This window comes from Alosa alosa, chromosome 15, assembly GCF_017589495.1.
Source record: "Alosa alosa isolate M-15738 ecotype Scorff River chromosome 15, AALO_Geno_1.1, whole genome shotgun sequence".
Lineage (NCBI taxonomy): Eukaryota > Metazoa > Chordata > Actinopteri > Clupeiformes > Clupeidae > Alosa > Alosa alosa.
The window spans coordinates 18,568,847-18,582,441 of record NC_063203.1 but is presented as its reverse complement, the minus strand read 5'-3'; the positions used below and the strand labels follow the sequence as shown (position 1 = coordinate 18,582,441).

The window sequence follows — 13,595 nt, the reverse complement described above, 5'->3', positions numbered from 1 at the left end:
TCGCTTCCTGTTGATATTCACAGTCCTGTCTAAATAAAGGCAAAAGGCCCCCAAAAATATAATACATCATGCAAGAAGAGGCATGACTATTAGGTCAAATGGCGACACTTCAAATGGTGACAATTCTAAATCTGAATCATATACAATACGCATAATGCTATAATGGTCCTGCAAACTATTTATGTGAGCAAAAACCAATGCTTTCTCCTCAACAACCCTGACACAAATAAATCACTGCCTGCTTCGTGCATATACTCAACAGATACTGCTTAGCCTCCTTGCCAAATGCCACAAATGACTTCCGATGGTCATCCAATGCTCAAGTTGTTGTGGACACTGTGGCCTCCACACAAGCTCCAGTAATTGTCTTCATACATGGCTGAGGTATTTATAGGCTGCCATTGCACTGGAGAACAAGTTTGAAATATATATTGGTGTATTCTGGGTGTTTTGTTTGTTGTTGCAGCTCCATAGTGCATCATTCTCGAATTAATGGCTTTTATTTATTTTACAAATGTTCCCTCATGCAAAATAGGGAATGAATGATTCACTTTCTTCTTGATTCTGTGCCAGTTTGCCTTATTGTATTTGTTTATATTTGTAAAGAAAGAAATCATCACAATCATATCCTAAGGCGAAAAGACTGTTCAGTATCTAGTAATACTCTCAACCATCAGGTTTGCTGTGCCACAACAGAATATCTTGTTTGCACTCTTTTTCCTAACTTCTCGTCGGGCTTAACTGGGTCAACTGAGCATCACATAAAAACTCTAGTGTGAAAGGGTATTGGGCCTGAATGGCACAGGAGGCACAGGAATACTTGTCTCTTACTGAGTGGCCTTCTTAGCAAACATGTTCTAGGATCTTTTGCATTGTGAAAAGTTGTCGTGTTAATCACATCTGAGGCTTCTGAGGGGATTATAAGGCTATTCTATTAGTCATGCCTGACACCACTCCGAGAGCTAATTAATTTAGCTTTGGTCAGTCTCCTCCATGTCTCAACCTTTTTCCAACTTCACCTCACAGAGTCAAATGGGCAACTTTGAAGAATTGGCCTGCTGTTTTTTCCCTGGCATTTCCATTTTGAAGCCACAGCCCTGTGTCTGTAAATGTCTGTTAATGAGACAATCAGCAGGACTAACACTTTCCAGAGATTTAGCTCCTTTGTTGTGTGACAAAAGTGTTACATAGTAATCTGCTTTGGAATACACATCTAAAGGTCCAGAGAGGGGGTTAAGGTGTGTTTGTGTGTGTGTGGTTGAAGAAGAGGATGATTTCAAGTTACCACAGTTCAAAAGGTAATCTTGAGTTTTATTGCATTGTCTCTGTCTGTGGAGCAGAAAACTATAGCCACAGCTAACGGACGTGAGGATTAAACAGACTCATTTATATTATTTCCAATTCAGTTCATTCAAATTACCTCATCATTAAATAAATTAATCAAAACACATATTGTAAGTGCAGATATTGATGTCTTGTCTGTCTAAAAAGGGATGAATCAAAGGCAAGGAAGTAACTAAATTCAGTTCACAATTGTTAAAAAATATTCTGCAACCACTGGCATATAAATCAGTGACACATGTAAGCTAACAGATTCTCTTAGAAGACATCAAATGAGTGTCAGAAATTGGCACAGTGGCAGAAATCCAGCACTGAATGTGTTTAAAACTCAGAAGTAGACCAAGGGAGTTCAGACATTGCAAGTCCTGAAATAAGCCCTTCCTCAGTTCTTTTTAAGAGATCTCACTAAAGCGTGACAGTCACAGTTGACGGATGTACACCAGACACCACCATCGCAATTGTACCAGAAATATCGCATGATGGCATCACCAAGCAAACAGACTTTCACAATTTAAGTAACATTTGGCTTCAAACAAAGCAGAATCTCAGAGTATGTTGCAGACATTTGCCTAGAGACTGACTGAACTGTGTGTTTGTGTGTGTGTGTGTGTGTGTGTGTGTGTGTGTGTGTGTGTGTGTGTGTGTGTGCTGGGATATTTAATGTTTGTTTCCTCCACACTACAAAAGGAAATGCTCTCTATGAAGGGGCTCCAGCGCAACCCACTCCTTGTTCTCCCCTCTCCACCTCTTACCATCTTAAAGAGTAGGGGGGGGGGGGGAAGCCACGTATCCCATTGGTATTTCCCTTTCATGCCCCTCCCTGTCTTTCCCTTCTCCTGCTCACTTTCTCTGTCTTTCTCTTCATCTTTCTCTCTTGCTCGCTGTCGCCACGCCTCTCCTTGCCCCCTCTTCTCAGCGCACACTGAAGCTCTTTGACAGAAAAGGTCTGGAACAGATTAAGAGCTGAACCACAGAATAAAGAGGCCTGGCAATGGTTCAGCTCTGTCTGGAAGTCCACTACAGGAGGAGGGGGGGGGCTGAGCTCTGCTCTGAATCTCATGAAGGGGGAGACGGGAGGGAGGGGTGTGCGGTGGGGCCATCCTGCCTGCTTAAAGGGGCTCTGTCACTTTTCAGCTCTCGGCTGAGGTGCAAACAGCTAATGCAACCTTTTCGGAGAGACATACTGTTGAGCCACATATCAGCAACACACACAGAGGAACCTTCACCTGAGTGTGCATTTGAGTGTGTGAATGTGTGTGTGTGTGTGTGTGTGTGTGTGTGTGTGTGTGTGTGTGTGTGTGTGTGTGAACAGGTTTCTGAATGCGGAGGAAAAGGCCCTGTCAACATAACAAGAGTGTTTCCCTAAAGACCTGTCTAGGGCAGGATATGAGTGAATCCCCCCCACCTCCCCAACACACACATACACACAAGCGCACACACACACACACACACACACACACACAGAGAGCACCCCGACCCTAACCCTGCCCATTCTCACATTCATTATGTGAACGATTTGGTGCCCCACTAGACCTGTGCGTTAACTTATAAATCTTCAAAGACCTTCACTATTGTGACCAGGCTCTCAGTTTGTAGCTGGTTGGAGCCGCACTCTCCCGCCACAAGAAAACACAATGCATCATAATACTTTTGCAATGCTAATTCCAGAATTATCCAGTGAATGTATTTGAGAGGCTAGGTCAGAGAAAAACATATTTTAAACAACATATTTGAGAAAAATATGGTGATATTGGTTATTTGGTTATTTTATGCACTATAAACTATTGTACTTAAGTCTGTCAATGTTTATTAATACATTGTATTCGTGCATATTGTTCGACTCTAAACTGGATATTCTATGAGTGATTTAGAAATCAGCACATTTACAAATACTTGGCATGTTTTCTATGCATTCTTTTCAGTATGGTTCTTATTACCCCAATGGAGCACAAATTAGCGGTTTTTATACAACTGGGAACTGGGAACGACTGGGAGAGGAGCGCTTCCCCTGGGAACTGCTCTCTGATGTGATGGGAGCACCTCGAGCGTGAGTAAATCAGAGTGACATAAGCAGTTACCTTAATTTCAGTCAGCTTTACTACCACACAGAGGGATTAACTTAGGCCAACAAAGAGATAAGAGAAGAGAAGAGAGGAGAAGAGAAGAGAAGAGAGGAGAAGAGAAGAGAAGAGAGGAGAAGAGAAGAAGAGAAGAGAAGAGAAGATGGAAGTACTAATAAAATAAAAATAGCACCAGGACCTGCACCAAAATGGCTTTTGGAAAAGAAAGCAGAGAGCCAGAAAACTGCGCAGTTTGAGAAGTAAAATACCATATCGCGAGTCCAGCCTGGGGTCCAGCCACGAGGTGGTCTTATTCTTGTGGTTGATGTAGTAGATTTCCCCCTCTGGAGTGATTGCCTGTTCCCAGCCCTCAGGAAGAGGACCTGAGGGAAAGCAGCACATTTAAGGCAAGGGGTTTTGTTTTGTCCATGGATGCCATACTGACTATATGCAAATAAGATATCTCAGGTGATTGAAGTTGTTGTTAATATATTGTTGTGAATATAAGTTAAATATTTTGCACATTTAATTGTATGCTGTGTTCACACACATTGATGAATCTCAAAGCATTATTATTAACAGTGATAATATAACTTCATAATAATTTAAAAACAATTTTTTTTAGAAGTTTCGGCATGGCTGTAACAGTGTTCCATGTAGTAAGCAGCAATTCAACTAACTAAATTGACTGTTGGGCAGCTATTAATACATCCCTGTATTCCTATAAGATGTGAAGAAGACAATTAAATATATAATGCAGTTTTCATTCACATTTGGTGTCAGTTTTGTGACAGATTCAAGACATGTTGCAATTTTTGTTTTTTGAAACAGGGTAGAGACTTGGTGTGATAGCTGTTGTACTAGTTGTCCTTCTTCATCATTATTATAGTTCATTAGCAGAGATGATGATTCAAAACGGTTTTCCTGCTTGGATCATGCAATCTGCCTGATCTACCTGTACATGAATGCAACCACAGGCTTTGCTTTGAAATTCTGGGGGTGCGCAAAATATATTAACGTCACTTGGTAAAGAGCCGTGGAACTGGAGTTTGATTTGCTGTCGTCATTGCCCCAAAATGATCTTGCCCTCCACAATGGGAGTTACCCTAATCCAGTAGCTTTCAATATATTCCAGGGAAATGCCACCTGTCTCAGACTACAGTGGATGCATCACATGTAGCACAGCGGACCCGTATCAAAATTTGCCATTTGAAGGAATTTGCAACCTGAACTTGATAACAGATCATCCCATTCCTGAGAGTTCTCTGTAACCATGCAAAATAACTGATGGGGGGAGTGAATTGTGAGTCACAGCTCTAGCCTTTGCTCCAGCTGGCCGCCATGTTGCTTTTGCTGCACAACCCACTGGGGGAAAAAAAGTTATGGGGCGGGACACTCGCGTGAGCGCTTTGTTATTTGAAGTTCTGTTCTCTACCCTACTCTATCCGCCAGCCTATCTGCAAACCATCCCTACATCACTGGGCATGGACGTCTTTTGTTCCCCAAGGGCAATAAACAGCTTGTTCCACCTATTTCTTTTATTGTCAGATGAAGTTATTAGACTGTAATGCAGTGCTTGCCCTATCCCACCAGTTCAGGATTATACACAAGAGCACAGGGTGGCTTCACCACATGAACACAAACGTGTTTTCCAAAGCTGCAAACATTCTAGTCTCTAAACAGTTCAATAAATAAACAAGACACTGCATTGAGTCAATTCATTTATCTTGCAAACTTTGTTGTTTTACATATTGCACATGGAGCCTAAAAATACAGATCTCAAGGCTTTGTGATATAAAGTAAACTGTTAAGTGCCTCTGTTATGGGACCTGTACATAATCCGTCCATATTGAAGGACTAACTGAGAATTGAAAAGTTCGGGAGACAAGATGATCCAATTTCTTCAATAACCACTGTAATATCACGAGCAAAATGTGACCTTGAAAATATCACAGGCTGACGCCAATCTTTCAAATTCCTACTTGTAAAATCCAGGCAAAATCAACATTAAAAGAAATCTTCGGTTGATATTTCCCAAAAAACATGTGTAATCCAAATGCCGGCGAGGCATATCAAGAAGGAAAAAAAAGTAATCCACAAGGAAAGTATTATTCCATGAAAATTGGTGTCTTCAGCTTGACATCAGGAAGAACGTGTAAACATTTAGGTCTCATTGCCTGTCTCCGGCCCTACAATTCCAACCTAGCCCCCTTCATCACTGGCCGCCTGTCAAGTCCATCTTGCCAACCAAACCCTTAAGTGCCCATGTTACAAAGGACATACAACAGGCATCAAAATAAGTATGCATTCAAATATAAACATAACATACTCATAGCCCATGCTACTTATAATATACTGCAGGTGACACATATTATGTCAGTTTCTACTCTGTACAAAAAGGTAAGTTTTGGATATACAAAGAGATATAGCTATGTACTGGCAACAGCATCAGCACAAGGGGTTTGGCGTTGGGCCCAGGTAATGAGGAGACATCAGCCATCATGATGTGGTTGGATGAGCTGCAGCTGACTGGAAAGGAGACTTTGTCTTCTTACCTAACATTAAAAAAAATTAGGGCTTAAAAACGCATAAGCAACACGGCCATGAATATCATAGCACAGCATGCATCTAAAATGCACACCATGCTTGATAGGTAGGGCCATTCATATAGCCCAAATGAGTTACTTATGGTTTATTACGACACAGAATACAGCTAAAATATGTGCAGGAATGCAACGTAAAAAGATCAGTAGATTATTATAGTAATCTTACATAAAGTAATTATCTTTTATGCGTCAATGTCTAAATGCAACTGCTGCTAATTGAAGGCCCATAAGGGATGTCAATGTTTCCTAGGGAGTTTTAATTTGGCTCAACATAGTAGCTTTACCGCAATTAGAGGCACAGTGGAATTCTACCTTTTGTGCATTAGCATAGCTTGCCATCACACTTCACCTTCACACAAAATGTGACATATACCCAGGCCATGGCTTATGCCAACTTTGTTGCAAGCCATTGGCCTACACACCGGATGAATTATTCCTCCCTGGTAACATGATGGTTTGTGCCATATTCAGCCACAATGTTAAGCAAGGGAGCGCTATTTCCAAAATTTCCACTCTTTTTGGCCTTCATTCCTTTCAAACAATGTCATTATCTTGCTTGAAGACAGTGTGAAGGCAATCAACTATTTTCCTTTATCCAGATCATTGTAATGGATCAGTTTTTAATATCTTAAGTTAATATGGCTCTATAATCAGTGATTAAAAGACACTGACAGATATTGGAGAGACAACTATTACCGAAAGGTGAGTCTTACATGACAAGAACATGTTATTTCCTCATAAACTGGTCGCATCTCTAGGTTACACGTGTTGGTAAATAACAATTTTTATATCAAAGTATTATTCCTTTTTCCATAGAAGTTTTGAATGCAATCGAGTAAGGAGTTTTATGTGTTCACTATCTTAGTTTGTGTGGTGTTTTTGATCGTGATGTCCATAATGTGGTGATGGCCATACAGCTAAAGGAAAAATGGTCTAGCATGCCTCATTTTCGGACTCAACCGAACACAAACAAATGACAAAGGAGATGCACCAGCCAAACAGATCAAATGACAATCCAATACTGCAACCAGTAAGGATATCACTGACACACCAAACACTCAGTTCACAGCGCTAATATCCAGCATTAGACTCTACTGACAAATCACAGTTTATTGGTCTGGGGACCCCTCCCCTGGGGACTCCTTTCCTTCCAATCTCCAAGGAGCGTAACCAGCAGTGAAATTACACTTAAACTGGTACATTAAACTTTCTGAAGTAAAGCAAACACATCTTTCTTGTAAACAATGGGTTTAAATGCAATTATTTACTCAGTTCCAAAGAAGACATCTATGTTATTTAATACTGGCGCCATCAGTGGAGCCATTGGGTGTATTCAACAGTGCATCTAACCATCCGCCTCTGTCTGTCATCGTATAAAACCCGCCCCGAGCAGGATAAACGATTGTGATTGGTTCCTGGGTTTTTGGTGATTCAGATATGGGCTTGAATGGGATGGTGGCCAGACGGATCTGCAGAGCAAATTCAAATCTGCTCACTGATTCGTCTGGATTCACCCAATTATATAGCATATCCAGATATGAATACAGAATGAATCGTTTTACAGAGTGTAACACTGGTTCAGCTATCACACCAAGTTATCTATCCCTGCCCCAAAGTAATTGTACAAATTGACTGTACATTCACCTAATATTAAGAAGAACATACTGCAGTGGCCATTAATTTTGCAACACCACAGCCATGTAATTGGTGAGTATATTGCACTGATATACTCAAAGTTACAGAGGCTGCAACAAGCCAACAGAGAGATCATAGAAAGAGAGAGGATGTGAGTATTCCAGGAAAAGGACTGTGTCCTTACCGGTGGCTGGTGGCATGACGTTCTGCGGTTGCTGCTGCTGTTGTGGTGGGGGTAAAGGCATGGGGCTGGCAGGGGCCTGATTCATCTGCAAAAGGGCCTTACGGGGATCTTGCCAGGTGGTGGTCTGATCCAAATGGCTACAAATAAACAAAGAAAGGCGTTGAAAGTCAAACAAATGGCATGCTAAAAGATCAGGAAAGGCCATTCAGTAAAGAGTCACATTCATTGCACACGATATTGGATTAATGTGAAACCCTGTAAATTCATAATTTATTAAACATCATTATATCTTTACTATGGGAGCCACAGCGCTAATTTCAAACACATGGGGCTGTTTATTTTGCCCAGACAGGGTCAGCAAATGGGGGGTTTACTGCTGACACCTCACAGGAGGTAAGTCTTAATGCCGGATCTGCTTATACTTAATATAAAATCTTTCCTGTTTTGAATACGCAATTTAATTGAGTCTGGCTGTTTGGGACTTGACACAGATCAATGCAACAGTGTTTGGTGCTGATACAGGCTTTTTTTTTTTTACAGACCTTGGTTTCAATGCAGTTTTAATTCTTCTTTAGAGTCATTTCCAAATATACTACTAGAAACAAACTAGAGCAGCTAGGAATCTTTTGAGAAACTTCTAGCTTGAAGTATAGATCATTATTTTGCACCTCGATCATTTACCTTCCTCATTTTGCCTCTGTGTTATTTTAGTAAAAGAGACACCACGTCATCACTGCAGTTTTTTAAGCAAGTAAAGTGGTTTAGCCTATTGTTTCTTTGAATGCCTTTGTTTGTGTAAATTGTAAACAAGTAAAAATAAATAATGATAGTATATGTAAATGTTAATGTTTACCTATATGTCTATGCTTATGGTTCTTAGCAGACGCTTCCGTACATTAAATTAAAATTAACCGTTTGTTAAACTAAATAGTAATAATTAACAAAACATTAAGCTAGTTTTAAAACATTAAAATTAAACATATAAGTCTTTTTAAAGTTAAATAGCCACAGAAGAAAAATAGTAATAATAATAAACAAATACCAATATTAGTAATAGACTAAATTAAGTTTAACAGAATAAAAACAATAATATTTAAGAATTAATTAGTTATATATATAATGTAAACATATAAGTCGTTATATTTAAAAAGTCTATAAATCCCAAACCTATCGCTAGAAAGAAGAGAAGTAGGTAAATCATTCCACGACAGATCACAGAAGAAAAGAATCTTGACTGTGACCTTGTTTGATGGAAAGACCACAACCAATTTCAATACTCGGACATAGACAGACACTCAATATATTAGTATTATTACACTGAATATATTATATTATATGATCAGTATACTAATATCATCTTTATCTTACAATAGCCATTGGAAATTAAATTCTACATGCTGCCAAATTGATAAACAAATATGTCCTGAATAAAGAAAAAACTCTCCTTAAACTGCCGTTTTAAATGCACTTTATTATAATAAACACTCTATTAGTGTGTGTCTGTCCCAGGTCTTTTCTCAGGGGGAACAGTCCTGGACACATTTGTGAGCATTCTGACGGCATGTCTAATTACTACTTTGTGGCTGTGTGTGGCTTGGGATGGGGTGGGGTGGGGGGGGCATACAGGAAAGCCCCCCTCCCCCTGTGACCAGCCCCCCTATTCAGGGGGGTCAGGGTGGGGGCTCAACATAGGGGGTCCCTTTTCCTGGAAGCACTATGGACGCTGTGAAGTGTCAGGGTCTTTAACAATCTGGCGCCACATTTACAAAGCTTTCACCTGCTTGACAAAGGCCTAGACTGAGCAACAACCCACAAGCCCTACTGCTGCTTTATTTAGAGCTCAGAGCCTTCGCTGCAGACGTGTCTGGCCCCTGGCCACTGTTTTGCATTTCAGGCCTGGATTTCAGAAAAAATAAAACCTTTTCACATTACTATAAAGTAAACTCCCAAGAGAGGGAACAGATAATAATAGCACATAAACCCTAGCAGTATGTCAGCATGCGGTCAACGCAAAAATGGCAAAGAGACTTGAGTTTCCCTGAGAGATTCAGTTGAAGTGTTTATTCATGATTTGCAAGAAGTGACACTTGTGAATCACTTTCCAACTAGGATGGGCCTATTGCTCTCCCAGTGGTGAGTAAGACTGAGGGAGACAAGAAACTAAAAGAGAGAGAATGGGAGCCTGAGACCTGAGTCAGCATATCTGCCTCCCCTCCCCCATTTAAGCCACCCATTTTCAAACCCCCCTCTTGTTTGTGCTTTTACTGATCAAAGGACTAAATCCAGCCCTTCTCCTCCTTTCCATAAACCCTCTGCACCTCCCACAGCCAAGCAGCCGCCCCACCCCCAACCATATCACTCTCTCACACACACACACACACACACACATATACACACACACACTGGCCCAGGAAAAACAGCTCCATCCCAGGCTGACTCTCTCACCAGAGAGGCCCCCTTCAACAGGGTCAGGAGGAGGAGGAGGGAAGGAGAGGGAGGAAGGGTTAATGAACAAAAAAACGAGAGAAGAAAAGAAAGAAAAAGGCATGGGGAGGGGGCAACAGCAACTACGGAAGCAGTCGCTCAGAACTCCATTGGTTGACTGTATTGCAGTGGTCGTGTTACTATCCAAGAGCTCCGCCCCCTCCTCCTGCTGTTGGAAACTATGACACTCAATGAAAAGAAGGGAAGAGAGGGGCACTGAAGGAAGCGCAGGGAGAAAGAGCCACACTTTCCTATTTGGTTGCATATTATTGTTTGCTAGAAATCTTTTTTTTTTTGGGGAGGGGGGTGGGGGTGTAGACTTCTGACAAGTCTGTGTGCTTTTTGCTCAGCCGTTAAGCAACCACAGAGATCAGAGATTCAACTGAGATTTTAATCAGGGAAGTCTGTGGACACCAGCTCCAGGTAACTCCTCCCATCATACAGGTTTGCGTCTTCTGGTAGTTTACCCTGAGAAACACTTACCCGGAAAATGAGAATACACTTCAAGAGCAGAATAGATTACTGTACCCCATAAATCCCAGCTGTGTGTCAGCATGCTATGATGGCAAAACTGGGAGAGAAATTTGAGTTTCTGTGAGGAGTTCAATTGAAGTGTTCATGGTGTCTAATTACAGAATTCCATCCACTAACTGAAGAGATCCACATTTGACACAAACTCAACTGTCAAACCAAAAACTACCAGACTGGTTTGGCTATAACAAGATGATTAAATCCATCAGAGGAGGAGGACACTCTAAAACCAATCAAAACAGTGCTTCTGTGAAAAGTCAGAAAGGAGAAGAAAACTTGTGTCTATAGAATATCCTTCTGGAACATAACACACTTTTTTTCAGCAAAATTACCTTGACTTGACATGGTGCTACTGATCAAATTGGGTGCTGAGTGTATGGTTTCAACTCCTAGTCTATCTGACAGCTCGGTAACAAGCTAGTCTGGCAGCTCTGCCATGAGCTAGTTATGGTACTAAGTAACATGCCAAATGCAGCCAAACTTAGTTTAATGGTAGCTATTGCAGTAGACATACTTCTAGCCTGTCTATAAAACCAGCAGATCAGATAGCTTTTAATCCAAACTGTCATAATATTATCACAATAAGTGCCTTTACCAAACCATAAACCTCAACTGTCAACTGAAAATTCCATCAAAACATTCATCCACTGATTGCTGCGTTTGAAAACTATTCAACATGTTTTTGTTCTTGAGCTATTAAGCTTTATAACTCTGTTCTCAATACTAAACACTAAAGCTTGACAAAATTATAGAAACCTAGTAACTCTGTTCTCAATACTAAACACTAAAGCTTGACAAAATTATAGAAACCTAGTAACTCTGTTCTTATTTTGCTTCAGAAATAAAACAAAATATTATGGCCCTGAAGCTTGTACATCATGAGAAATTCCTTGGAGATACGAAAACAAAAATATTCGCCTTTCCTCACTAACAATCATGTTCTTCCCATTTTCCTTCACCAGGACAAAAGCAAACCGATAACACTAAGAACATACAATTATTTTTTGGACGACAAAGCCTTTCCTTTCCGAACATGTTTTATGTAGGCCTACATACTCCTGATAAATATGAAGTGAAAGGGAGATTGGTGCACCTGAAGGTAGGAAATTAATTGCTTTCAAGTCAAAATCACTCTTCTATCTTAAATGTTACTTGAGGCAACAGCCAACTGTGCATTTTGAATTCAGCGTTACATCTCAAGGCAGAAAAAGCTTTTAAAGACCGATCAAGGATATCCTAAAGGATACAGACATTAATTGGAAAAGTTTATCTGGGTCCCCTTTAAACCTTTTAACATAATACTGTACATGCAATCATATGAGATTCCACTACAAAATAAACATTTTTCTTAGTTAACAGTTGTCTTTTTAGAGGTCACTGATTAACCATTTTAACCACCTTTATTTGCCACTTCTCCTCTCATGGGTGAAATCTCCATGCCACACAGCAAAAAAACATCAACTTGAAACAGCCAAATGACCAAGTATGACCCATATGACCATGGCCAGGAGTGCGTAACGATCACTGTGGAGAATAGTTTGATCCGTTTTTAGTCATGTAACATTCAGCGAATAAGTCGGTCTTTCTGAAGCAACTCACACAGAAGTTGAAGACACATTTCTCCAAAGTGGTTTATTTATTTCTAGAAACTCAAATGACTTTGGTTGCAATCTGGTTAAAAGAAACACCACACAGCAGCATGCATGTGTTTGTGTTTGTGTGTCTCTGTTAGTACACAAATGTGTTTACTGGGCCTCCAGTGTTAGTGGATCACCTGGGTGTAACATGAGCTATCACCAAACTCACAAGATGGCTGGCTCCTGCTCCCTTTGCAAAGGCCCTGTTTATAAATAGGAGGCTCTTTAAAGCCCTTCTGCTGGGGTTACTCTCAGTCCAGACTAAGCGTCTGCAGCACTCCAATCTAAAGCAGACAGAGGATGTCCCCATGACCACACCGAATGGAAAAATACACTCAACAACCGAGGATTTATGCACTTCTGACCCTGCCGCGACCCCAAAAACAACAAACTTTTGAACAAGTCACCATGAAATGACGAAAAAACAGGAAACATTGCTGCATCCAGAATTATGAGCTTGTTCATATCGTAAGAGGACATCTTGGCCTACATCTAACCCTCTGTGAAATCTCTCTGTAGCATCATGGAGAAGCTCAAACAACAGTGTTAACAAAGCAAATCCTGCAGCAATACCATTCTGCAGTGTAGTGCAATCAACCAAATACTGCTTGTACTTGGTGGATTGCTCTACACAAATAAAACTCTTTCTTTTCTTACTTCCATACACATAGTCTAAGGAAGCATTAAAGCACTGAGATTAAGGCGAATACCCTCAATCTGTAAGCTGATAGTTGCTATAGAAAATCTAATCAATACTTTGTTTTTGTTAATTCATTGTTTTGTTTCTTTTTCAGGAAATTAAACTTTTTTTTTCACCATAGAATGGCATTAGCATTTTCACAAGTAGACATCAACTAGTCTCCAAATCACGCAATCTCTCCACAAAACGTTGGCATAACAGGCAGATGTTCCCCAGATGTTCGCTTTTAAAACATCTGGTTTTGAAAGCTCTCTTTTATCTATATTTAAGTGTAATCACCAATGTCTAAAATCAGCTGCTCACAGGTTTGACTTTTCTATGAAGCTGTGTCAAAACAGCCATGGAACAATCAACAGACGAATAACCTTATTTATTCTACATAAAACATGTCCAGGGCAACTGTTTTCAGATGATCAT

General features: G+C 40.4%; 1 protein-coding gene across 2 annotated transcripts in view; it reads right to left on the bottom strand.

Annotated features, from left to right (window-relative positions):
• yap1 (Yes1 associated transcriptional regulator) overlaps positions 1 to 13,595 on the bottom strand; it is a 29,108-nt gene that overhangs the window by 12,205 nt on the left and 3,308 nt on the right. Inside the window, exons 3-4 of one of the 2 annotated variants that reach the window (XM_048265278.1) lie at positions 7,827 to 7,963; positions 3,671 to 3,784 (exon numbers count right to left, since the gene is read on the bottom strand). In XM_048265278.1, coding sequence (XP_048121235.1) covers positions 3,671 to 3,784; positions 7,827 to 7,963 — 251 coding nt within the window. The remainder of the gene's footprint in view (positions 1 to 3,670; positions 3,785 to 7,826; positions 7,964 to 13,595) is intronic. The other variant, XM_048265279.1, reaches the window with a different exon arrangement.